We start from the raw sequence: 26,926 nt of genomic DNA on the forward strand, positions 1-26,926 counted from the left end.
CGATCTCACGCCCATACACTACGAGCGGCACAATAATAAACGCGAACGCGAAGGTGAATCGGTGGCTGGTCAGCTTGCCGATTCCCTGTCTAAAACTAAATATTACAACGAATGCCCGACAAAACACTTTCCGCCGTTATTTCATCAACGGGGTAGCCAACAGATCTACTGTGCTACCATCCATTAGCTGGCGCCCAAACATGCAAGAGAGAGAAACAAAAGAAAACACGGCACCGACCTCGACTTTCAACCTCTCTGACGGCTAGAACGCTTTGCAGTGTGACGTCACTGGTGCGCTCCTTATCGCTGACCGCCTCGCTGGTGTTATTGTCGTCGCTATTTGTTCTCTTGCTCGTCCTCTCGTTCACTCTATCAATCTTGCTGACGTAACTGTTGTTCCGCTCGTTGATTGCTGTTGTTGTTGCTTCCACTGTCCTTCTGTTGCTAGGTAATGCAGCAACGTCAAAAACTGCTCACGCGCGCGCCCGCGCACCTCGCAGATTACCCACACGCACCGGTGCTAGGTGTCCTTCAGGACACGGCTAGGCGCGACCCAGCCTTAAACTCTAATACTCGTCCGCGCACCGGGCGTGTCTCCGAAAACGAAAAACGTCGATGAGGTCGCGGGGCCAACTTCGAAAAACCGTTTACTTCGGTTTAATCCGCGCGCATTGATGCACTATACAAATTTAAATTTAAATTTGTATAGTGCATCAATGTAAATTTTTAGGCTGATATTATTGATAATATAATGTTTAGAATACTCATCGATTCTTTTTGTCTCAGTTAAAAATTCAAATCGAATTTAATGATTTATTTTTAGGATGACTGATTTAACAGTACAGCAGTTGTTGATTGTACATTATGATAAAATATATAAAAGTTAAATATCTTAATAATAAGTTAGAAAGTTTCTTAGTTGTACCTACAGTATTACTCTTATATCATTTGAATTTTATATCATTTGATTCGACATCACAATTTAACTTACTTTAAAAATTCAAAATTATGATAGAAAATATCAATCAGATAATGCCTTGAGTTAAATAAGAATGGCAGATTTTTTATTTGATAACGAATTAAAAAAACCTTTTACAAATCTTTCAAAAATGTTGTAGTATTATCTTAATTGAAAGTATGTAAGAAAACGTACTTAATTAATTTAGAAAAGTACTTTTTATTACATAAATTATCTAAGCTTCGAATGAATCTATTTCATCTTTTTTCAAAATGTCTCCATGCATAAATTACAATGTAAATGTTAAGAAATGTATTAAAAAAGATATAAAAAAGTTATAAAAAATAAAATATGTGCTATAATCCAGTTTTCATTGATTTTTATTCACTAATAGCACAAGAATTTATTCTTTAATTATTTACAAGATAAATTTATTGAAATTCCATTCAGTTTAAAGTCAGCAACAGCTAAGGTCAACATCGGTATCTGGGACTATCAGAATTGTCTAGGCCCAGTGAGGACGCAGCCATTCCACGTCCAAGGACGGACAGTGGTGCGGGTAGCTCCGTGCTAGTGCTGGTAATCGCGCGGATGACTCTGCTAGCGGGACTTCGTTTTCGCCGGCATCGTCTCTTCGTCAACGAGTCGTCGGCACCTGGTAGGTCGCTCTCATGAGCATTAATTCTTTTTCTCTTCCTCACGCCAGCTCTCGCTCGTTAATAGAATTGCGAATAGGCTTCGATGGAAACGCGTACACTGAGCGAATTCGCTCGCGTGTTCCGGCGAGTTTTGTCGCACTACGGGCTGAGCAAGCGCGTTCGCTCGAGTGTCATTGTAATTAGGGTTAAGTAGCAGTAGTAGTAGTAGTAGTATTTATTGCTCATGTAAAGCCTTCACGGCCTTTTACAAAATTTTCCTTTTACAATATTTCTTACATTCTAAATCGCTTAAAAAACTACCTTCGCACAACCGCTTTGATACAATATAATCCGCTTCTAATTCGCTTTAATAATATAAATATTTGCACATGTATACATTCCCTCTCTCTTATTTGCTTTTTACCCTACTACCTCAGCTCTTATTCAGGATGCTCACTATCTCACCTTGATATGGCCAACTTCTCAAAAATAAATAAATACATAGTTACAAATTGCTCTATTAGGACTCCCTTTTAATATTTCAATCAATTTATTGTTTTCCCTTCCCCCTCTAGTAATTTCCTATTCCTCAAGCTTCCTTACCCATCTATCCCCTATTTCCGCTTTTGCCCTCCTACATTCTAGCATATGTTTCAAGATCTCTTCTTTCCTTCCACAGAATCTGCACTCACTTTCTTTATACCCTTTCGCCCATTCTCTGCCTACGTTCCCACATCTTATTCTCGCCCATTGTTCTTTTATCCATCCCGGAATCTTCCTGTCCCTCCAATAAGCTTCTTCCACCACCGTCTCTTTCAGTTTCTTATAAAGTTCGTTCTATGTTGACCCGTCTATTTTGCCCCACAGGCTTTGTAGTTCTTGTTCTGCTTTTCTTTCTATTCCTCTCTCTATTTTGACCTTTATTTTTTCTACTTCTTTTTTGTCCCATATCATTTTTAAAATTTCCTCATCCCCTACCCCTTCCAATAGCATTAGCACCTTCTTTCGTCATTTCGTCGGGTTCTTATTTAATATGTTCCTCATTTCCTCCGTCAACAAATTTTTGGCCATTTCCCTTCTCCCATTTTTTCTATCTCAACCAAATACACCATTGCCCTTCTAGCTGTCTGCAACTTCATCGACGCCCTACCTGCTTCCATGGCAACTATATAATTTGGTGTGTTACTCTTTAATCCCATGGCCATTTTTATAAACTTCCTTTGTACCTTCTCAAGATTTTCCCATTTCTGCCACACCCAAATCTCTACCCCATATAAACATCCCGCTTTAATTATACTGTCCATCAGATATAGCCTTTTCCTTAGATTTTCTATATTTGCCCTTTTTAAAATACCCCACACCGCATTAATTGCCCTATTTGCTTTCTCTGCTATTTTATTTATATGTGTCGTATTCACATTTTTTGAGTAAACTAGTACCCCAAGTATTTGAATTCCCTAACTAAATCCACTTTTCTACCTTTCTATGAGAAGACTTTCTCCTTACTTATTTTTCCATCACAACAAATCATTATCTTAGTTTCTCTGTATTAACTTCCATTCTATCTCATCACTGTAAATCTCTGTTGCTTTCAACATTTCCCTCATTCCTTCCTTATTATCCGCCACAATTGCAATATCATCCTTATCGTCCATGAACAAACAGAATAGGTTAGGGCTGAATGGGCACCCCTGCCTTACCCCTTGATGCATCTCGAAACTCTCTGATAGCCCCTCATTAGTTATTACCTCATTCTTTGTTAATTTGTAAATTGTTTTTATCGTCTGCAGCATTTTCTCTCTTATCCCCTTCTTTTGTAATTTTACCAACATTTTATCCCTGTCTATTCTGTCAAACGCATTTTTGAAATCAATGAATCCTAAATACAATTTCTCTCTTTTCCTTTTTAGCTTATTACCTACAATCAAGTTCAATACAAAAATGTGCTCTCTCGTCCCTCTTTTCTCTCTAAATCCTGCTTGAATTTCCCTACTTACCTTATTGCTCTCTGCCCATTCACTGATACTTCCGGCCATTATTTTCGCTATTAATTTATAGCTCACGTCTAACAGTGATACCCCCCTATAATTTCTAGCCTCCTCCTCTTCACCACTTTTAAATATTGGGTAAATTCGTGTTATTTCCCATCCCTTTAAAATCTCGCTCTTGTTTCATAATTCATTGAAAACTTCTACTATTGTTTTTATCCAAATCTCCGGTAGTCCCTTTATGAATTCAATTGAAAGTCCGTCCTGACCCGCTGCTTTTCCGTTTTTCATTTGTTTCAAGGCATCTCTAAATTCTTTCTCACTTATTCTCCTATTTAACCTGTCCTCAACCTCCTCCTCTTCTGTCCCCTCGTTCGCTTCTCCCTCCTAGTTCGCGCTTCCTTTCTCATTCTCGTTCCCCCTCTCGTTCCTGCTTCCCTCCTTCCTTCCTCTGTTGCTCCTAGTAAATTCTCAAAATGTTCAGCCCATTCCTCTTTTCTAATTGTTTCCCCCTTTCTGCTCCTTTTCGGCCTTTCTTTATTTACTATCCTCCAAAATTCCCTCATGTATCTGCTCGTTGCCATGACTTCGATCTTTTTTTCGTTTTCCTTTCTTACTTTTCTCGCTATCATCTTCTTTAATTCGTTTTTCTCTCTTTTCCAAAACTCTCTCTTCTCTACCGTTCTCTCTGCTCTCCATATATTCAACTCTTCCCATACTCTCTTTTTTTGTATCCTTATAACTCTATCACTGTTTCTACTCGACCTCCTCCCCTTCCACTACATTTCATTTTCAATTCTTCAGCTGTTACTTTTATTTTCATTACCAAATTATTTCATTTATCCTGCAGTGATTTGCCCCTCAGTTCTTCTATCCTCCATTTTTTCCCTATCAAAACCTCATATTCCTCTGCCTTTACTTTCCTCCATATAAGTCTTTTCCTAGCCTCTCTTTCCCCTTCCTCCTTCCTTCTTTAAATTTTCCGCAACTCAAAAATTACTGGTAGGTAGTCAGATTCTATCCGTGTTACTATTTCTATCCCCGTCACTATCTTTGTCAGCCCAATTCTTCCTTCTATTATCAAATCGAGGACCGATGAGCCCGCATCCCCAATAAAAGTAATTCTCCCCCTTTCGTCTCCGTTGCTACATCCGTTTATTTCTTCTGCGTTACAGTATTACAGGCTTTCTATTAGTTTTAATCCCTCCCACGTCGTTTTTTTGTCCTCCGAATTCCTCTTTCTGCCCTTACTTATCTGTTCGCTTCCCACCCTTACATTGAAATCACCTACTATAATAAATTTCTTCTCTTCAACTACACTCACCTATATTACCCCTTTCAGTTCGCTGATCATTCTGCTCATTTTCGCGTTGTTATAAATCGTTATAACATCAATTTTTTCTTTCTCCATCCAAATATTCCTTATGACTATTCCATATTCCCATTTCCTTCTATCTCTCTCTTAATCCCTACCATAACCCCCCCCCCACTAGCTCTCCCTCTCGTTTTCACTTTGATCGCCGCCTTCATTTCCCAACTATATTTTTTGTTCAATTTTTTAATTAAATTTATTTCTTTATTTTTTTCTACCCACGTCTCCTGCAATAAAATGTCAAACCTTTTTAAAAAATCTTTGTATTTTAATATATTTTTACTCCTCGCTACATTCCATGATACGCCTTTATAACCTACCCCTCGATGTTCGTCGATCTCTCCGCTCGTCGTTGCTTCTCTCATTGTCCCCTCCGTCATTTTGTCATCTTCCTGGATCTCCAAGTTGCCGCTTTCTCCTCTTCCTCAATTGTTGCTTCTTCACTCGTTCTGAAACCTGTCGTAGAACTGTTTCGTGATTGCCCGCCGTGGTATCCCTCTCCGATCCCGCTGCTCCTCTTCTTATCTTCTGCCCTGAAAAAACATTCTCTCTTTTGCCTCTACGAGATCACCTCTTCTTTCGTCCCATAAGCTCTTTTTTCCGTTGCTTCTTATTTTTAGGTAGCCCACTTGCACTTGTTTTTGTTTTTTCCTTTCTTGATCCTATTCCTTATCAGCCTCACCTTCTTTACCATTCAGCTCCTATGCATTTTTTATCTCCTGCTCCTTCCGTATTTTCTCACCTTTAGCTTTTGCCGAATTCTCTTCTTGCTTTTCCTCATTATCTTTCTCCTTCCCTAACTCCTCTTGTTCATTTTCCTTTGCTATCTCGTCATCGTCGTCCTCTATTTCCTCTGCCTGCTCACTTATTTCACTGTGATTTTTCTACGTTACCGTATGATCTTTTATCTGGCCTCTTCGGTGGTATATGCACTAATTTGACACTTTTTGCGAAACCTATTTCCTTGCTATCTTTCTCCTTTTGCATGAACATTCTTATATCCTTTTCTCCACTGTTTTCCTTCTTCTAGTTTTCTTCCTTTTTTGTCTGTCCAGGCCCCTCCTTATCCACTCTTGCTCTCCACTCTTCGTCTCCTCCTTCCTGCTTGCTACCGCCATAACCCCACTTTCGCTGATCTTCGTACTTTTACTCATTTTCTTCTCACTCGCCCTTATCTTTCACTTGTTTATCATTATTTCGCAACCTACCCTTTCACTCGTCCTGCTAGTCCATTTTTCGATTGTTTATTCTCTCCTTTATCTTAATATCATCACCTCAATTGCTATCTTACACCGCACACATCTATTCCGTCCGAGCTCTCGACCGGAAATCCATTGAATTTCTTCCTATCGCCTTATCACAACCAGAACGATCAGTTGCCCGTGGAAGTCCGCGCCGGGTTCCTTTACCGAGAGGAAACCCATAAAATAATCTCGCAGAGTTCAGCCCAAGATGCACGGAGGCTGGGTACTCTCGCAAATACAAGTTTTTTCATCATCAATTGGACAATCGTTATCTACCTGTAGCTGGTCTGTACTGCCGAATAGTTTGTTTTTTAATAAATCAATTTGGATAACGACTTGTTACCACTGCTTCTTCAGATAATGAGATATTACAGTAAATACTTGAAAAAAATTCCAAAGAAAAGAGCTTAGCTGTAGAAGTTAAAGACAGCAGATATAGCAGAAGATCCAGTTTATTTGAAAAATTGACATCTGCCGATGTACCTTATTTTCCTGAAATGACAGAACAGAATTTGAAAAAATTATTTACAGGAACATATCAAATGAAGCAAACGATATCCTATTCGGCTCAAATGATGGGTGAGACGAATGTGATTAACGTAGGCTACTTCAAAGTGTCCTCTGATCTTCTTAAGGTAGAAGTTAGATCAAAGCACAAGGAAAATACGGTATATAAATTCTATATCCATTATAAACCAGACACTCTCGGCTGTACTGGCATTCTACGTTATTATTATGTGTGCCCTAATGATGAGAGAACGATCGGTTGTTCTCACGTGGCCGCCGTTATATAATTTATATCATATGCTAGATTTTAATCCTACATTGCCAAATTAGCAGAACATCTCACAAAAATATATTAATAAGATCACGTGATTCCCGTTATCGAAGATAATAGTGATGACGTAGATTAATATACATGACGTGTTTTTTCTTGTTGCAAAGACTTAATAAATTATTTCTTTGTTAAATAACATTGATTTATGAAGATTCAATAGGTTGTATTATTATTTATTGACTACTTTCTATTAGTAAAAACCTATACTTCTTGAAAATGCTATATCTTCAAAATAAATTAATTTATCCAACATTATTTTATATTATGAATAAAAAACTTTGGCATTCGATTTCGATAAGAAGTTTTTCTGTGCTTTGAAAGCTACTCCTAGATCAAATGAATATCATTAATCATATGTATCATCTACTCCTGCCGTCACATTTCAAGAAGGCGACAATTGTTTCGCTAAAATTGACTTATCCATATACGAAACTTAGGAACTAACAAGGAAACCCCCCCAACCCGACCTCACCGATTTCAATAATCTTTTGATATGTTATAGTTCATCAAAAAATAAGACATACGTATTTTTTTTATCGGCGGAAAAACACTTTGAGGGGGTGAAATCAACCCTCAAAGTTCACCCCCAAAAATAGATTTTCCAATGTATCTCAGCATCTAATTGATATTTTACGACCAAACAAATTTCATATCACTTCTCACGTGAAAAGCAAACTAGCACAAGCAATTCCGACCACAAGGGATGCAACCCTTATTTTTTTTATTTAAAATACTATCTATTTCATGGCTATTTTTATGAAAAAAATTAAAATAACCCGAAAAAAATTGGAAAAAATATTACCCTACGTAATAAATAAATAAAGTTAATCTAGTCAAGCTTTTTTTCAAACTACCCCCTTAAAGTTGAAAAACCACCCCTAAAAAATTGTTTTCAATACATTACAGGTGGTGTTGATAATTTAGTGTAAAATTTGTTAAGTATCATTTATACTGTACGAAAACAACTATCTCGTGCAGTTTCGACCACAAGGGTTGCAACCCCTAATTTCTGTCATCGAAATATTTACCTTCTTTGTACCTATTTTTGAAAAAAAGTTCATAATGAGCTTGAAAAAATTAGTAAAAATATTACCGTGGATAGAATAAGAAAAAAAATTTACCTTTTATTTTTAAAACCACCCCTTATGTTGAAAAACCACCCCCAAAAAATTGTTTCCAATACATTACAGGTGGTGTTGATAATTTACTGTAAAATACGTTGCGTATCATTTATAATTTACAAACACAACTATCTCGTGCAGTTTCAACCACAAGGGTTGCAATCCCTAATTTCTGTCATCGAAATTTGTACCTTATTTATTCCTATTTTTGAAAAAAAGTTCATAATGAGCTTAAAAAAATTGGAAAAAATATTACCGTGGATAGAATAAGAATAAAAAATTTACCTGTTCAAACTTATTTTCAAAACCACCCTCAATGTTGAAAAACCATCCTAAAAAAAGTTTCTGACATATCGTTGCAATCTCTTCTAAATCAAATAAGCTATGATTCCATAGCTATTTTGTTGCTCTCTTTTAAATTTTTTACGTTCTATCGGTTATTAATTCTATCAAAAAATAAATAACTTATATTATATAAAAAAACAAGTCAAGAATAATATAATATTATAAGTATACCTAGAAGATAAGTATAGTTTCTCGAATGCGCAAAAATTTTGGTATATGAATGATAGTATTATCAGAATTTTATTTACGTCCTACTATCAGCGTCTCTGACGATTGTCTGTTATTTTCATGATTGATAAATATGAGTAAGTAATTCTTCATCAGTAGCCAACACAACTTTCTTGTTGTTGGACGTATTGTATCGACTATTGAACTAACAGCATAATAAATAGTAATAAGAATATAAGATTATAAGTACAAATAATAATAAGATACTATTCCGTTAATTCGTATTTCGTAGTACCTGCTACGTAAGTATAACTATAAAATTATTTTTTATATGCAAATAATTTTACGGCTTTTCAATATTTGTTATTAAAAAAATTGAAATTACACTGATTATGAGGATTTATTAATTAATGATGTTTATAATTATTGTTTACTTATTGATTTATTTATTATTATTGTTTATTAATTAATATGTTTACTTTTTAATTTATTAATTAATTTTTTTCATGAATGTTTTCTATAAGTTTGTTTATCATTATTGTTTACTTATCAATTTGTTTATTTATTTGTTTTTATCCTAATTTGTTTATTTGTTATTCAGTTTATTTCTTATTTCCCAGCGATATCAGGAGAGATCTATACAGAGGAAAAATAAGGAAAAAAAGGGGACGGATGGATGGACGGACGCACGGAGAATTTCGCGCCTTCTGTTTAATATAATAGAAGATATATAAGATATATATATATATATTTTTTTTTTATTTCAGATTAAAAAATGAAAATTAACGCTCTGAACGTTTTAAATTTATTATTAGCTTACTTTCAAACTCTACAAATACCTCAAAGTGAGACAAATTATAAAGAGATTCAATTGTCGAAAAAAATTAAAAGCATTTTAATAGATTCCGTGAATGATTTCAATGAAGTAGATATGATCGTTGAAGATACATTAGATTTTCAAGAAAATTACAAAGATCATGCTGCAAAAATAGTAGAAGATGAAGTTCAACACCATTTTCCTGACGATTTCGAAGCACCCACCGACCATTGTACCAAAGACAATGAAGATGTCAGTTTTGAATATAAGCAAAGAGCCGTAGAATACTGGAGAAGTGGCAAAAAAAAAAATTTAAGTGTTGAAAGTGTACGTCAAAAATTTAAGAAAGTTTCATCTGTGAGTCAGTTGAAACGTTGGGCTCATACAGTCAACAAAGGTGGTACTTATAGAGAAAAAATTGCAAGAATTTGTCAGTACACTTTTGATAATTTTAAAGCAGCAGTAGACGCTGGTTACATCATTCATGATCGTGACATATGTCGATGGGCATTGCAAGCTCAAAAGATTATAGGATCAGAAGATGTAAGATTCAAAGCTTCGGATAACTGGCTTTGTAAATTCAAGAAAGCTCATAGAATAGTATCCCGGAAAATAAATAAGTTTATAACCAAGAAAACACTAGAAAGTAATTCAGAACTAACGATTAAAGCAAATACTTTTATTGCTGATGTTAAAGCAGGCATAAGAATAATTGGAATTCATAATGTGTTTAATTCTGATCAGAGCGGATTCCAACTGGAAATGCACTCCGGAAGAACGCTAGCGGTTGAAGGAGAAAAGCAGGTACAGTGTTTAGTACAATCAGTTTCTTCAACAACCCACAGTTATACTATACAGCCACTCATATCAGCCACAGGAGAATTATTGTCACCACGCTTTTTAGTTTTGAAGGAATCTAGCGGTGAGTTTGGATCCATTGTTGAAAGCACTTTATTTAGATCCGAAAATGTTTACGTAGAAGCATCTAAATCTGGAAAGTTGACTACAGGTATACATAATCCCATCTAGTTACAATTAATATCATTATAAATGATATTACAAATAAGATTTTTGATTTTAGATCTCTTTAAAATATGGCTGCAAAAAGTATATTTCCCTAATGTAGGTTCCAATACGATGCTGTTGCTTGACTCCTGGAGCGGTCATTGTGACAGTGCCATAGAAACTGTAACTCCACGTGATAAAATTATAAATTTTAAAAAAATACCGACTGGCACAACGGGAAAAATTCAGCCACTTGATGTTTTTGGATTTCGCATATGGAAGAACTTTGTCCGCCAATTTTCAGATACCGTAATTTTGATGAATTATGATTTGGATTTACATAAAAGAAACAACATTATTAAACTTCAGTCGTTAGTCCACAATCAATTATCTTCACCAAGATATACTAATCTTTTTAAATATTCCTGGTTCAAGAGTGGTTACCTCACTAAAAAACCAGAAAATTTTGACAATCCTGTTGCTTACAGTTTTGGAGATTCCTGCAATACACATTGTGACATAGAAGGATGCAAAAATGTGGCTATTATACGTTGCGGTTGGTGCAAAAAATCATTATGTTTCGAGCACTTCTATGAAGAATATCATTATTGTAAGAAGTATGAACAATAAATCCGTCCTAATTTTTTTGATTGTTTTTAATTGGTAACTGAATGAATTATAGTAACGCATATAAAAATCAATTAAATATATATTACTTGGCAGTTTACAATTTTAGTCACAAGAAAGGAGAAAAACTCAACCAACAAAAACAATAGCAATGCTATCAACCCTCCTAATCACCGAATGGCGATGGTAATAAACCTCCCCCTAATAACCCTCCTAATATCCCCCAATGGCATTGCTTACAACCCCTCATTAACCTCCTAATAACTCCCCCCCCCAATAAGATCCTCCCCCTAATAACCCCCTAATAACCCCAGTAGTTAGCAGGGTTGATAACGTTGCCATTATGTTATTCGGTGGGTTGCAAGCATTGCCATAAGGTTGCAAGGGGGCTCAGCTATGTCTTCGGGCTATTAGTGGGGGGCTAACGGCATTTTCATTGGAGGTTTTTAGGGGGTTATTAGGGGGGGTTGTAAGCATTCTGATAGTGCGGGTTCGTGCGGGAAATTACCATTGGGATATAAGGGGAGTTTTAGAAATTGCTACTTGGTGATGGATCATTTTTCCGGACAGATTCGGAATCGGCGCAACAAAATACTTTGGAAAAACGTTGTCCCAGTTCTGGGTCTTGTTGGGTGATATAATCTTGAATTGGTACATATTTTTCGTATTCTATCCACGATAATAATTTTTTGAATTTTTTAAGCTCATTATGAACTTTTTTTCAAAAATAGGAATGGAGAAGGTAAAAATTTCGATGACATAAATTAGGGGTTGCAACCCTCGTGGTCGAAACTGCACGAGATAAATGTGTTTGTACATTATAAGTGATGAGCAACGTATTTTACAGTAAATTATCAACACCACCTGTAATGTATTGGAAACAATTTTTTGGAGGTGGTTTTTCAACATAAGGGGTGGTTTTAAAAATAAAAGGTAAATTTTTTTTCTTATTCTATCCACGGTAATATTTTTACTAATTTTTTCAAGCTCATTATGAACTTTTTTTCAAAAATAGGTACAAAGAAGGTAAAAATTTCGATGACAGAAATTAGGGGTTGCAACTCTTGTGGTCGAAACTGCACGAGATAGTTGTGTTTGTACAGTATAAATGATGCTTAACGTATTTTACAGTAAATTATCAACACCACCTGTAATGTATTGAAAACAATTTTTTAGGGGTGGTTTTTCAACTTTAAGGGGGTAGTTTCAAAAAAAACCTTGACTAGATTAACTTTATTTTTGTATTTTATGTAGGGTAATATTTTTTCCAATTTTTTTCGGGTTATTTTAATTTTTTTCATAAAAATAGCCATGAAATAGATAGTATTTTAAATAAAAAAAATAAGGGTTGCATCCCTTGTGGTCGGAATTGCATGTGCTAGTTTGCTTTTCACATGAGAAGTGATATGAAATTTGTTTGGTCGTAAAATATCAATTAGATGCTGAGATACATTGGAAAATCTATTTTTGGGGGTGAACTTTGAGGGTTGTTTTCACCCCCTCAAAGTGTTTTTCCGCCGATAAAAAAAATACGTATGTCTTATTTTTTGATGAACTATAACATATCAAAAGATTATTGAAATCGGTGAGGTCGGGTTGGGGGGGTTTCCTTGTAAGAGCATCAAAGTTCAATATTTAATTCTTCATAGTGTAAAGAAAATGAAAACTTTTCTATAATGTTTCAGAAGTATTTTTTACATAGAATACGACATATTTAATCGTTGGGTCCAACAAAAAAAGCGCTAAAATAATAAATCCAGGTTTTCTCGAGGTTTTTTACTGCTAGCGGTTTTTGAGTAGGGAATTCTATTTCAATAAATACATTGAAAACATATATTCTATGTATGAAAGAAATGTTGGGTTGACCTTTAATTTAAAAGAATTAAGTTTCTACGTAGTTAGTCGGGTTGGCCGGCGTAAAAAATCATTCTATTTGTTAAAATTAATAAAAGCATCGCATTATGTAAAAAAGTATGATACATGTTTTCGATGTATTTTTTGACGTAGAATTCAATGGTGCTATTTATTTTGTCGTAAGATTCAGCTCAAAGGTACTACGAGCGAAAAGTGGTGTTTGTAGGCGATATTTATTTTTTTCAATTTTTTTCAATTCAACTTTTTGATGAAGACTAAGTTTTGTATTAGTAGAAAAATTTTTTTATCCTATCTAGTATTTTTTTATTAATCTCTGAGCGTGATTTTTCAGAGAAAAAGTGGGCGATCCCTTTTAAGCTTGAGCCTTTTTCTCCAAATATGGCTCTTGGAGTATCATTTTCGAGACAAGAGTGTTGCTATTATTTATAATTCTTATCGCGGATTTATTTGATTATATATTACTTACTTAACATTAAAGAATTAATAATCAATCGTAATAACTATACAATACAATGATTCAATATTTATCTATTATAAAACAATAAGAAAACTTGCGAAATTTAGAAGATTCATAAAAAAAAATTCATTATCATTCTAATATTTGTTTTACTTCATGTTGAAATATAAAAGATGAATTATTTATTAGTTATTTTGTAGTTATAAAAATATATTTCGAAAGTGTACGCATTACAATATGATGATTGTTAAAATTAGTTATTATCTGGTTTCTAATTATAATAATTTACGAAATTACTTAAAACCTATTAATATTACGGACATTTTTTTATGGTTTTCGCTATTTTCTGATTAATTGAAGCTTCAAAATGAAAACTTGATAAGACGTTCTAAGTGGGCATGATTATTTATTATTAATTAGAGTAAGAAAAATCTTCGGATTTCTACAATTTTATTCGGTTTCAATGATAAATTCTAAACCTTCTTACAATGAGAAAAAATCCATGGGAAAAGATAGATTTTACTTTTATGGCCCCTCCTCCTATCATCATGATAACTCTCGAAGGTTGTTGAGTGAGAAAGAACAAGATCAAGCAATATTGCTTCTCACAACCTTGCTCTTTCTGTACATCATGTTGGTTTTTATTCTGATCTTCAGATTAATTTCAATAAATTAATTAGGTTAAAGAATTAAATTAAGCCTAATTACGGTCTGTCATCATAATAGTAACTGCATATCGATCATCTTCAATATTACTTATGATACAATTTCTGAGAAATAATATATTCGTTCACAATTATCGGAGTGTTTAAATATTTGGCACACTTTTTATACTTCATGATTTTAAATGTAATCAAATCAGTTTCAATCTACGAAAATAACTGTACAAAGATACCAGTAAAGTGTTAATAAAGTCTTCTATTTACCTAGTACATCTTCAACACGTTTGAGATACATGGTAAGTTGAAAATCTATTTGTTTAACCCATATTATTGATCCAGCTATTGGAGGAAGATCTCTCACAGAACTCATTTTACAGCACGTACTTTGAGCATACTGAACCTACAAAAGAATTAGAATGCATAATAATAATTAATAATCCTATATTGGAATCACAAATGATCATTCCATTAAGAACAGGTTTAGACACAGGAAATATTAATAATTCCAATGCAGGTTTCAAAAATTTTGAGGGGGTGAAAAAATTGTCAGTAATATCTTTATACATGGAATTGAATATCATGTGACAGGGAAAATCACTTCACTAGTGATTACACCGTCACTCGTCGCTTCTCACGATTTGCGGGCGCACCTTCGTCAAGTCGCGCCCATGCGTGTGTACATACGTGTACCATTAATGCTCGGCTTATCTGTTTGATGTGTTTGTTTGAAATGTTGATTCGCGGAGTTAGGAGAGAGAAACGGCGCGGAATTTGATAAGTCGTAAAGGTGATGAGTCGTAAAGCGGGGGGATAGCGAGGTAGAAAGAAACGATTGAAGAATTTTAGATGGGCGTCGGCTGTGCGGGCACTCGCATTTGGACGACAGTCACGACAGGAAGCTTTCCAGCGATCCAGAACAGTAATAGCAGGAGACAGCTGCAGCAACAACGGTATCCGGAGCTATAGCGACAACGAGGGAAGGCAGTGAGAAGTTACAGCAATAACCGGCCTGTAGTAGCAGCTACAGCTGGAGGCAGTATGAGCTTTCTCTTTCTCTTTTTTTCTCTTCCGTTACCATGAACACGGAAGACTTGCACATCGTTGCTTTCGAAGTGACCAAATCCTCAACGGTGAGAATTAATGCAACTAATGATCACCATTGAACGACTTATAATCCTCGAAAGTGGTCAGAGAGGTTCACCGTTGCGTGAGCGAACATTCTTGTCAGCCCAGAACAGTTGAGCGCCTCTCCATGAACAGCATCGTACCATTGCCAATCCGGGAACGTAGTTACTGAGTTTTATTGTTTCTTTCTTTATATTTCTTTTTTTGTAGTTGGCCCAGCAATCAAAATTTATTTTAATGAATTCATTGCATGATATTCTTCCACTGAAATCCTCTCTTTCCCACTCCAAACACTCTTACGCGCGTTACTAAGTAGTTAGAACAATCTTTGCATCCTGAAAATTCCCGTAATAAATTTGTAAATAGAGTCGTGTGCTAATCATAATAATTTAAATTTATTACCTAAATCGATTCTCTTTTTATAATCACAATTTAATGATGTTTAGCACTTTTGGCACGCATATCTCATTCTCGTATGATAATGCATGAATACATCAAAATTTGTGAACACAAAAAAGTGTGAAAATTGAAATTAAAAATTAGTTGTATTTAATATTCTTATAATTAGAAATTACGTATAACTGTCAAAATAATTTATTGGTACAAATACACAATGACGTTAACTGTTGATTTTTATGATTTTAAAATATCATGAATAAATTTTTAAGATTTTATCACAAAATGATATATACCATGATGTAATCCTGTGTTGAAACATAATAAAATGTTTCACGAGGGTCGGTCAATAAGTCCATAGAAAATCCAAGAGATGGTGCTCAAAGAATCTCAACATATATTGCACCAGCAAGTGTCACTATTAAATAAAGTGCTGTTGAAGTTTCAGCTAGATCCATCGAGTAGTTACATTTTTATCATCTATCAAAGTGAACAACTTTTGCTTACCGTTAACAATGACGAAAAAAGTGAGTTCCGAGTGGTGATAAAACATTTCGAAAGAAATCAAAGCTGAGTTAGACGCAGTTCATGGTGTATCTGCCCCGTGTTTGCAACTGTTTACAATTGGGTAAATGAATTTATACGTGGTCGTACATCGACTGCAGATGAACAACGTTCAGATCGTCCTATAGACTTGAGCACTCCGGAAATGATCAATAAAATCCACGATGTGTATGGATCAATAAAATCCATACACATGGTGTTGAGTAACCGAACATCAAAACTGTACAAAACATTTGAGGCCACAAGGGCTTCAAAAGGTTCAATCATTTCGATTTTACATGAGCAATCGGACATGAAAAAAATTTCGGCAAGATGGGTGCCGCATTTGCTCTCAGTCGAGACAGACGTAGTCGAGTGTTGGTTGCTGAAGCCCTCTTAGCGCACATTCACCGCAATCCGGACGACTTTCTGCATCAATTCATAACTGTAAACGAAACGTGGATACACCACTACACTCGAAGGAACAGTCAAAGTAGTGGATTGTGAAAGGACAACCAGCTCCAAAGAAGACGGAGACAGTGAAATTGGCCGGCAAGTTTATGGCCAATGTCTTTTGAGGATTACGTGGAATTATCTTCGTGGACTATTTAGAAAAAGGACAAACAATCATCGGAGACTATTATGCGTCGTTGTTGGACCAGTTAAGCGAGAAAATAAAGGAAAATCGTCCTCATTTGAACAAAAAAAATTCTACGAGGTGTGTTCAAAAAATAACGAGAATTTTCGTTTTATGAAAAAAATATTTATTTATTCATCTACATTAATGTTGTCGCCTTCAAAGTAGTCCCCTTCAGATACAATACACTTATGCCAACGCTTTTTCCAATCCTCGAAACACTTTTGAAACTCGATCTTTGTAAGAGCTTTTAGCTCTTTCAGCGATTCGCTTTCAATGTCATCTATGCTTGTAAAACGACGGCCTTTTAATGTTCTCTTTATTTTTGGAAATAGAAAAAAGTCACATGGAGCCATATCTGGCGAATATGGAGGCTGAGGCATCGTTACAGTTTCGTTTTTGGCCAAAAATTCACGAACAAGCAATGAAGTGTGAGCAGGCGCATTATCGTGGTGCAAAAGCCATGAATTGTTTTGCCACAAATCCTGGCGTTTTTTTCGGATTGCTTCACGCAAACAACGTTGAACTTGTAGGTAGTACTGCTTATTGATTGTTTGACCTTGTGGAAAGAATTCATAATGCACTATGCCATTAAAATCGAAGAACACAGTGAGCATAACCTTCACATTCGACCGCACTTGTCGAGCCTTTTTCGGTCTTGGCGATCCAGAATGCCTCCACTGGGACGATTGAGCCTTAGTTTCGACATCATATCCATAAACCCATGTTTCGTCACCTGTTATAACACGTTTTAGTAGTTCTGCATCGTTATTGACTTCATTTAGCGACTCCTGAGCAACTTCCATTCGCCGCTGTTTTTGTTCGAAATTCAACAATTTTGGAACGAATTTTGCTGCCACACGTTTCATACCCAAAACATTCGAAAAAATTTGATGGCATGAGCCAACTGATATGCCAACATCATCAGCGACTTCTCTGATTGTGATTCGGCGATCGTTCATAACCATTTTTTTCACTTTTTTCACGTTTTCATCGGTTGTTGATGTGCTTGGGCGTCCGGGTCGTTCGTCATCTTCAACGTTTTCGTGGCCATCTTGGAAACGCTTATACCACTCATAAATCCTTGCTTTACTCATAGCAGACTCACTATATGCCTTTGTTAACATTTGACAAACTTTACTACACTTTATTTCATTTTTTACGCAAAATTTAATACAAATTCTTTGATCCATTTTTTTTCACAAACAAAAATCGCCGAGCTCGAAAAACACGTCTAACGTTAGCGGCTGCCACTTAAAAAGTAAGCAATGAATATTGCTGAAAATTTTATCGTACTTCAGGGGCATGTGTGCCAACATAATAGAAAAAAATTTTATACAAGCGGACTCTCCAAACCCGCGAAATTTAAAAATTCTAGTTACTTTTTGAACACACCTCGTACATAGTACTTTATGGCTCCATGTGTTTCCATAGTGTTTTATGGTGTTTTATGGTGTTCGACGCATCTTGATGGATTCATAGTCCTCCATTGTGCCTTATGGAACTCCATGGGCTTCCACGGTATTATATGGTATTTTATACTGTTTTATATTGTTTCATAGTGTTTTATGGTGTTCTAATATTACAAATAAAAATATTTCATTCCTTGTATCAATACAGAATAACATGAAAATGTACAATAATATCTTCTACAGGAAATATTACGTTTAACTTGTAACGGGGTAGATACCGTTTAATGATTTTTATTCGCGCGGATTCATTAGAGGGCGAATGTAATCATCTATGCTCAAAACGCAATCCGGAGAGCATGGGGAGACAGATGTCAGTCAACCAGTAAATTTATTAACCTATGAGAAAGTGAGTGGAAGCAATACGGAATGAGCGAGTCGAAAGCACTTGTTAATGTCACGAATAGAACCTTTTATTATCTATCAAATGCTACATAAGGTCGGCCCGCGTGTTTGTTTACATCGACGCTCGCTCGACGATATCATGCAGTGTCGTGACGCTCGCTGCTCTTTGTTGGAAGAGCTATTACATGCACGCTTGAGATGTCGGAAAATTAATCGTCGCTCATGCAATCGTATCGCGGCCCCGAGATTAAGCTGGCCAGCTTACCTTAATATCGTAGGCGTGCGAAGATGACACTAAACCAGTCACACTGCGAGGGAACCGTTTTGTGTTTATGTCGCGGATCACGAACTCGCGTACACGCGGTTTCGCCCTCGATAGCGAAACCTCACACACACTCAGCCGGTCTCGTGAAAGGCGACGCTTCTTCGTCGGCTCAGGTCTCTCTCCTTGGCAGTTGTCCGGCACCTTGGCAGCAGCAATCACTATCGTCGTTGATCTGGGCGTTCCTCTCTGATCGTCAAGTCGTTAGCGGCACAAGGATCGGTATTAGCGAGAAAAAGCGGGCGATCGTGATGGTGGTCAATGCTTCACTGATTCAATTTCAATCGCGCGCGTTCCGTCTGCTCGCGCGCCGAATTCCTTCGTTACGTTTTTCGTCTCTCCGGTAGGTGCTGCCCCCGCAGGCAGCAATTAGGTTATATTATCAGCGCTAATTTGACGTTTACCGTCACAAACTGTATAAATTGAGATATGTAAAGACTGTAATTTATACCCGTATCAGCAACAGTATCAATCCGGAATAGTCATACGAGTAGATATGTACGATTTTGTTTCGTTATTGATTTTGATAACGACGAGCCCGACGAGTACTCTTATAAAGTTTATTCGAAGTTTGTTTCCACCATTGAAAACATTTCAACGCATGATATTGTTAATGTTAGAAAGCGAAATTAAAGGAAAGTATAATCTCTTAGAAATAAGCGACATAAGCGATGATGCAACACGCATAAAGCTATTTATGTACCTTACATTTTTTCTACTATTCAAAAGCAACAACATTGATAGTGGGAATATAGGAACCACTACAATAGATAATAGATAATGTACAATATATGTACAGTATAATCTAAAACTCTAATCACAAACTAACATATATATTTTTTTAATATACTTATTCGACGTTGTAGCTATAATAAGTAGCGTTATTTGCAAGCATAACATATATTTTTGATAAAAAACATAAACAAGTAGAGTCGAGATCTCACTCGAGGGGAGTGTGGACGTGTCTTGGATGTGAGCGCGAATTTTGGTGAGAAAGTTAAAGAGGAAAAGTGTTTGAAGAGAGAAATAGAGGTGAAAAGAGCGTGGAGGCGGAGGAGTGAAGAAGAGAGAGAGAGGCCTGGAGAAGAGCAGGAAAAAGCAGAGAGAGAGGAATAAAGAAAAAAAAAATAAAAGTTGAGGTTAAGAGAGAAAATCAGAAAGCGGGAAAGGCAGGCAGAGAGGAGGGGCGGTAAGGAGTAAAGGCATAGACAGAAAAGGTAAGACAGGGAATAAAGGTGGGATCACGGGTAGATATAGAGAGTCGAATTAAGGCGTACGGGATAGGATGGAAAGATTTGTGACAACAGAAAAATTAAGAGATAAAGGTGGAAGGTTGGATAAGAAAGGCCCAGAGGAGGAAAAGAAGAAAAGAGTAAAGGTGGTGAGGGGGAGAGAGAGCGGAGAGGGGCTGAGGGAGAATAATAGAGGAGAAATGAGAGAGGCAAAGAGATGCAAGAGTGAGAGCAAGGGAAGCGAGATGGATGGGGAGGGGGGAGAAGGATTGGACAACACGATAAGAGAAGTGGGAAAAAGTAGTGGTGCAGAAGATATAATGGAAAAGATACGGACAGATATAAGGGAATTAAGAGAAGTATGGGAGGAGAAAAGGAAAGAACGGACAGAAATGTTTAAAGAAATAATGGGAAAAATGGAAAGAATGGAGGCAGAGGGGAAAAGAACAGAAGAAAGATGAGAGAAGGAAATAGGAAAAGTTAGGAAAGAACAAGAGAGAGAGAAGAAAGAAAGAAAGAGACGAAAGAAGAAAGGGAAAAAGCAGAACGTAGAGAAAAGAAACTGCAGGAAAAATGGGGAGAGAGGATGGACTAGTTGGAAGAGGAGTGAGTGAAACTAAAAGAAAGCATAGAAGGAGGAAACAAGAAGCAAAGAGGAACAGAAGTAGGCAATAAGGAAGAATTAGAGCATATGAGAGAAAAAATGGATAGAGAAAGTAGGATAAACAATATAATAGTGACAGACTTAGAGGGTGAGTTAAGATGGGAAAAGAAGGGAGAGGTAGAGGTCTGGTTAAGGGAGGTACTAGAAATGAAAGGAGAGATAGTGAATCTGAGAAGAATAGGAGGAATAGCGGAGAGGGATGATCAGAGAGAAAGAAGAAAAAACATGTGGCAAATTAGATGCGCTTCATGGGAACAAAAAGCAGGAATTATTAAGAAGAAAAAGAATCTGTCACAGAAAAAGATATACATAGATGAGGACTGTACGTGGAAGCAGAGAAGGATAAGAGAGGAAGTAAGAAGGAAAGCGAAAGAAATAAAAAGTAAAGGTAAAGAGGTAAAGATGTGGCATAACGGGGTGAAGTCAGAGGAAGAAGAATGGTGGTGGAGCGAGAGAGAGGGAAAATGGTAGGAAAGGGGGCGGAAGGGTTGCGAAAACAATAGGGATAAAAGAGAGAGAGAGGAGAGAAGGGAGAGAGAGGGGAGAAAGGCAGTAAAAATACTAGTCTGGAACGTGGCGGGGGTGAGGAGCATGGAGGAAGACGACTGGAAATATGTTAGGGAATTCGACATAATAGGGCTAACGGAAACCTGGGTGAAGAGGCAAGGGGCAAGAACTGGTGTGGAGAAACAGCTTAAAGGGTACAGCATAGAGTGGAGAGACTCAAGAAGGGAAGGAAGAAGGGGAAGAGAAATAGGAGGAGGAATAATGGCGATAAGAGAGAGGAAAGGGATGAGTAAGGTTGAATGGAAGAAAGAAAGGACAAGTGAGGTATTAGTAGGAGAAATAAAGATCGGAGGGAGGGAATACATGATAAAGGTATAAGGGAGTATCAGAGATGGATAGACGCAATAGAGGGAACAGAAAAATGGTAAGATATAAAAAATAGAGTGAAGAACGCAGTTGTAAAAAAGAAGATAGGAAAAAAAAGGATCAAAAAAAAGCTGGTGGAGAAAAGAATGTAAGGCAAAAAGGAGAAGGGTAATGGCAGAATTAAATAAGGTAAGAAAAGGGGAAAGAGACAGAGGCAAATACCTAGAAGCAAAGAGAGAATACAGAGAGGAAACAAGAAAAGCAAAAGAAGATGAGGGGAAAAGAGTGGCAGAAGAAATAAGAGAAGATAAGACGAGAAGAAAATTCTGGGATAAAGTGAATGGCAATAGGAAGAAAAGAATTGAGTTAGATGAAAATATAGGAAAAGAAGAATGGATAAAACACTTCAAGGAACAATTGGGAGAGAAAGAAAAAGAAGAAAGCAAAAGGGAAGAAACCGAAGACAGCAAAGGAGAGGAAGGTGAAGAAATCAAAGAAAGAGAAGTAAAAGAGGTAATAAGAAAAATGAAAAAGAAAAAGGCGACAGAAGAAGATGGTATAGCAAATGAAGCGTATGTGGAAGGCACGGAAGGCTTGATAAAAGATATGACAAAATGCTTAAACGGAATATGGAGCGGAGAAGGATATCCGGAAGAATGGAGGAAGGGAATAATAGTACCACTATATAAGAAAGGGAGGAAAGAAAAAGTAGGAAACTATAGGGGAATAACGCTGATGGATACGGGATATAAAATATATGCGGAAATACTGAGGAAAAAGCTGGAAAGAGAACTAGAAGCTAAAGAAACGCTAAGCAATACGCAGATGGGATTTAGGAAGAAAAGAGGAACAATGGACGCAATATATATATTAAAAACAATAATAGGGAAGGAAATAAGGGAAAAAGGAGGAAAACTGTTCGTATTCTTTGCAGACATGAAAGCCGCTTTTGTTAAAATAAAGAGGAAGAAAATATGGGAAACAATGAAAGAGAAAGAGATAAATAGAAAAATTAGGAATAGTATAGAAGAAATATACAAGAAAACAGGGAGTAAGGTAAAAGTTGGAGGAGAAATAATTGGGGAGTTTGAGACTTACAAAGGCGTAAGGCAAGGGTGCCCTTTGAGCACCACGCTATTTAATCTTGCCTTCGCCGACCTGGAAGTGAAGATCAAGCAGGTGCAGGAAGGAGGGGTAGTGATAGGAAGGAAGAAAATATGTACATTAGGATACGTAGATGATATAGTGATGATGGCAAAGAGTGAAAGTGGAATGAAAGCAATGCTGAAAAAATTAAAAAGATACCTGGAAGAAACGGGGTTAGAGCTAAAAGTAGGAAAATCAAAGATAATGAAATTCAGGAGAGGAGGAGGAAGGGGGAAGGAAGAAGAATTCGAATGGGAAGGTGAGAAGATAGAGATGGTGAAAGAGTACAGCTACTTGGGATACGTGATAAGCAGAAATAACGGAAATAAAAAGGAGATAAAGAAGGTAGAAGGGAAAATAAATATGAGACTAGGAAGACTATGGGGGCTAGGAGAAAAGCTATTTAGAGAAAACTGGGAGCTACGGATGAACCTGTTCGATGCCCTGGCGAAAAGCGTGATTATGTATGGAGCAGAAATCTGGGGATGGAAGAGATATGAGGAAATAGAGAGACTACAACTAAAATACATAAAGTGGGTATTAGGATTAGATAGAAACACGCCAAGTTACCTAATACGATGGGAAACAGGAAGACAAGAAATGAAAGAAACAGCATTAGAAAGAGCAATGAAGTATGAAAACAAAATAAGAGAAGAAAGAGATGGCACAATAAAAAATGAAGCATGGAGAGAATTAAAGAAAAGGGAAAGAAAAGAAAAAGATAAAAAGGGTAAGAAGGAGGAGAGAGAGGAAAGGCTGGAAAAAAGTAAAATATACAGAGAGAGGGAAGAGGGAGATGAAATGAGAGAAGAGTTTTGGGAAGAAATAAGAGATGAGCTAAAGAAAAAAGATGAAAAAGAACTAGAAGAAAAACTAGAAAAATCAAGATACATAAACGATTGGAAAGAGCTGAAAGAAGAAATGAAAAGGTATAGGTTAAAGAAAATTCAAGGAGAGGGAAGAATAAAAGGCCTACAAATAAGGGAAAGATTTAGGTTAGGTAATGAAACGAGAGGAAGCAGGTATTGGGAAAAAGAAGAAAATAAGAGATGTAGAATGTGTATGAAAGAGGAAGAAAATTGAAACACATAGTAAAAAAATGTGAAGAAAGCAGAAAGGAAGGGGAAGAATGGTTAAAAATAATTATAGGAAGCAAAGAAAAGATAGCGTGGATGATGGAGATAAAATGGAAAAGAAGAAGAAACGAAGAAAAGAAAGAAAAAGAAAAGCAAGAAGACGAAGAAGAGAAGCAAGACTCGCAGACACATCTACACACACATACATACACATACATACACACATACACACAAAACACGAACACACGCGCAAACATAAACATACACATGCACACACACACACAAGACACAAGTAATAGCAAGTACACAAGCGAGAGGAAACAGGTATTGGAGGATGGAGCAAAATGGAAAAGAAGAAGAATCGAAAAAGAGAAAGAAAAAGGTAAACTAGAAAACAAATCATAAGATAATAAGGAAAAATAAGTGAGGTTGAGGAAAGGAAAGGCAGAGGGAGCAATAGGAAACAAGAAAAAGGTATCAAAGCCTTAATAAGGAGAAAGATAGATGAAATGATTAGCAAGAAGGAGAGCAAAAGCAAAGGAAAGGCAAAGGTGAAAAGGCAAAAGAAAGTAATAAAGGAAAAGCTGAAAAGAAAACAGAAGAGCGGAAAAGGCAGATCTTGGAGAGAGAAAGAGGAAGAGAAGATTAATCAAAAGAAAAATGAGAAGAAAAGAGGAACAGGCAGGCGCAGAAGACAGGGACACAAGAGTTGCAGACACACCTACAAAGGCACATATTTACAAAACACACACACACACACACACACACACACACACACACACACACACACACACACACACACACACACACACACACACACACACACACACACACACACACACACACACACACACACACACACACACACATACACAAAACACATACATAATAAACTACACAAACTGGATATGAGACACAAATAGAAATTTAAGAAATGTAAACCAAATGTAACATATAAGTTGAAAATAAATAAACTAACTAACATAAACAAGTGGCTATGAACTTGATTGTTCTTTTGATTACAGCATTATATTGTACAAAAAAAGCTGGAATAAAATTATTTAAGGAAACCAATATAGCATGCAAAGCTATTGAAAATTGTAAAACAAGTTTGAGTATAATAAAAAAAATTGTATGATTATCATGCCTATTCGCCTGTAGAATTTTGCCTTTCCTGAAAGGTGTAGGGGCCGGGTGGGGAGAGGGGCGGGGGAGATATACGAATTGCATACGGCACGATTTCATGTTTCCTTTAAAAACTTATTCTTTTAAAACTTTAGTAGCACTTTCGATGTATGCATTGTTCTTGATATATTGTTATCGATAATATCGAAGGCAAGCCGAGTCCATAAAACAATGTATATGGCATCTATGACTCAAGTAAGTGTTGGACAAATCCTGGAATCTAATACTTATTTGATACTTGTTTTTTTAAATTGAAGTTATTGATAGTGTTTTTTTTCCATAAATGGAGAGGTAAATTTTATGATATCGATGGTAAAATAGAGACTTTCTGCATGTAGCAGAATAATCATCACCTTCAGCAGTAATTGCAAATTTTTTACCATTAGCTTCATTATAAGTATTTTGATCATCTAGGTTTGTACACCTTTGCATTCGGCCTCTGCTATCTATTTTTTGCGCTGTTCCTTTCTTAAGGTTTTTATAGCAGGTACTTATTATAGTATTTTCATGAACTACTTTTATTGGCTCTGTAGACGATACAAGCAAAAATCCAACTTAATTTTGAACATGATAAATCCTAAATTTGAATCGGGCAGTTTTGTGAGTAGTATATTTACATGCACCATACGTTACATTATTTCTTTCATTGTACCGAATCCCACCGTGAAAACTTAACGAACACGTACATTTACATTTGTATAGCATACAGTTTTCAATTACTGCTCTTATTTTATCATCATTTAAAATGCCGAAGTCATCTTTAAAATTACGCGACGGTAACTCAACAGTTCTGAGATCATAAATTAATGCGTTTTTATTTATCTTTGCAATTTGTTTCTTTTCATAATACGTTTCTTTGTCATCTTTTGACAACTCATAATCTGGCACACTGTCTTTGTTTGCAGAACTATTGTAAAAGAGTTTGTATGAACTAAATTTCGATGCATGGCGTTGTTTTCCAGATTGCGTAGGATAACTGACAATATTTTCAAGGTTGATTTTGTCATTCTTGTATTTGAAAGCGTAATCACCATCAATTTCATCTATTGCAACTTCTTGTTGGCAACAAGGCATATTTTTGTTCAGGTTTTTTGTCGATTCAAAGGCTTCAAGAATTAGTTTCTTTTCTTTTTTACAGGATAACTTTTTTTCTTGAAGAATTTTCATTTTGTACAATCCTTTCAGTAGCTGCATTCAAGTTGAATGTGAAAGGTTTCTCCTTCTCATACTCAACTTGAAAATTAGTGTTTGTCTGTAAAATACCTGTACAACTGCTCTTTATTTCTGTATTCGTAGATTGTAGTTCCGTTACTTTTTGTAAAAGGACCCAATGGCCCGAAACCCGTGAACCAGTTAGCAAGATAAGGAAGTAAGATTGATCATTCGAAATACTTTTGCATTCATCTTCTTTTTGAATAACTTTATCTTATTGTTCAGTAAATACTTGTAAATTCAAATGAAATATCTTTACTAAAATACCTACTTTATATAAGGTGTTAAATTCGCACGATCTTCTTATAAAACTTTCATAATCAGTTGATCATCATCATAGCATTAGAGAATGTTGCTGTAGAATACACTTTCAGTCAATTTTAGATCGCGTACTAAACTACAGATGCTTTCAAAAGCGCATGCTGCTCCTCTGTATTAAACAATATCTTGGAAAAACACCTAAACAAGCAGTTACCCTCCACACCTAAGTTTTTAATAACGTAATTGCTTGTGCTATTAAATACAGTTAGCGACTGACTGAATAACAATGACTTAATGTCGTTAGTAAAAAGAACGCAATTGAAAG

The 26,926-nt window shown here is 36.1% G+C and overlaps 1 protein-coding gene across 2 annotated transcripts in view; it reads right to left on the reverse strand.

The window, feature by feature from the left end:
* The window catches only part of LOC131675316 (dynein heavy chain, cytoplasmic), a 995,688-nt gene that overhangs the window by 800,533 nt on the left and 168,229 nt on the right, over positions 1–26,926 (reverse strand). For both annotated transcript variants that reach the window (XM_058954251.1, XM_058954250.1), the window contains exon 5: positions 14,380–14,515. In XM_058954251.1, coding sequence (XP_058810234.1) covers positions 14,380–14,515 — 136 coding nt within the window. The remainder of the gene's footprint in view (positions 1–14,379; positions 14,516–26,926) is intronic.

This window comes from Phymastichus coffea, unplaced genomic scaffold (assembly GCF_024137745.1).
Source record: "Phymastichus coffea isolate CEN01 unplaced genomic scaffold, Cenicafe_Pcof_1.1 PCOF00018, whole genome shotgun sequence".
Classification (NCBI taxonomy): Eukaryota; Metazoa; Arthropoda; class Insecta; order Hymenoptera; family Eulophidae; genus Phymastichus; species Phymastichus coffea.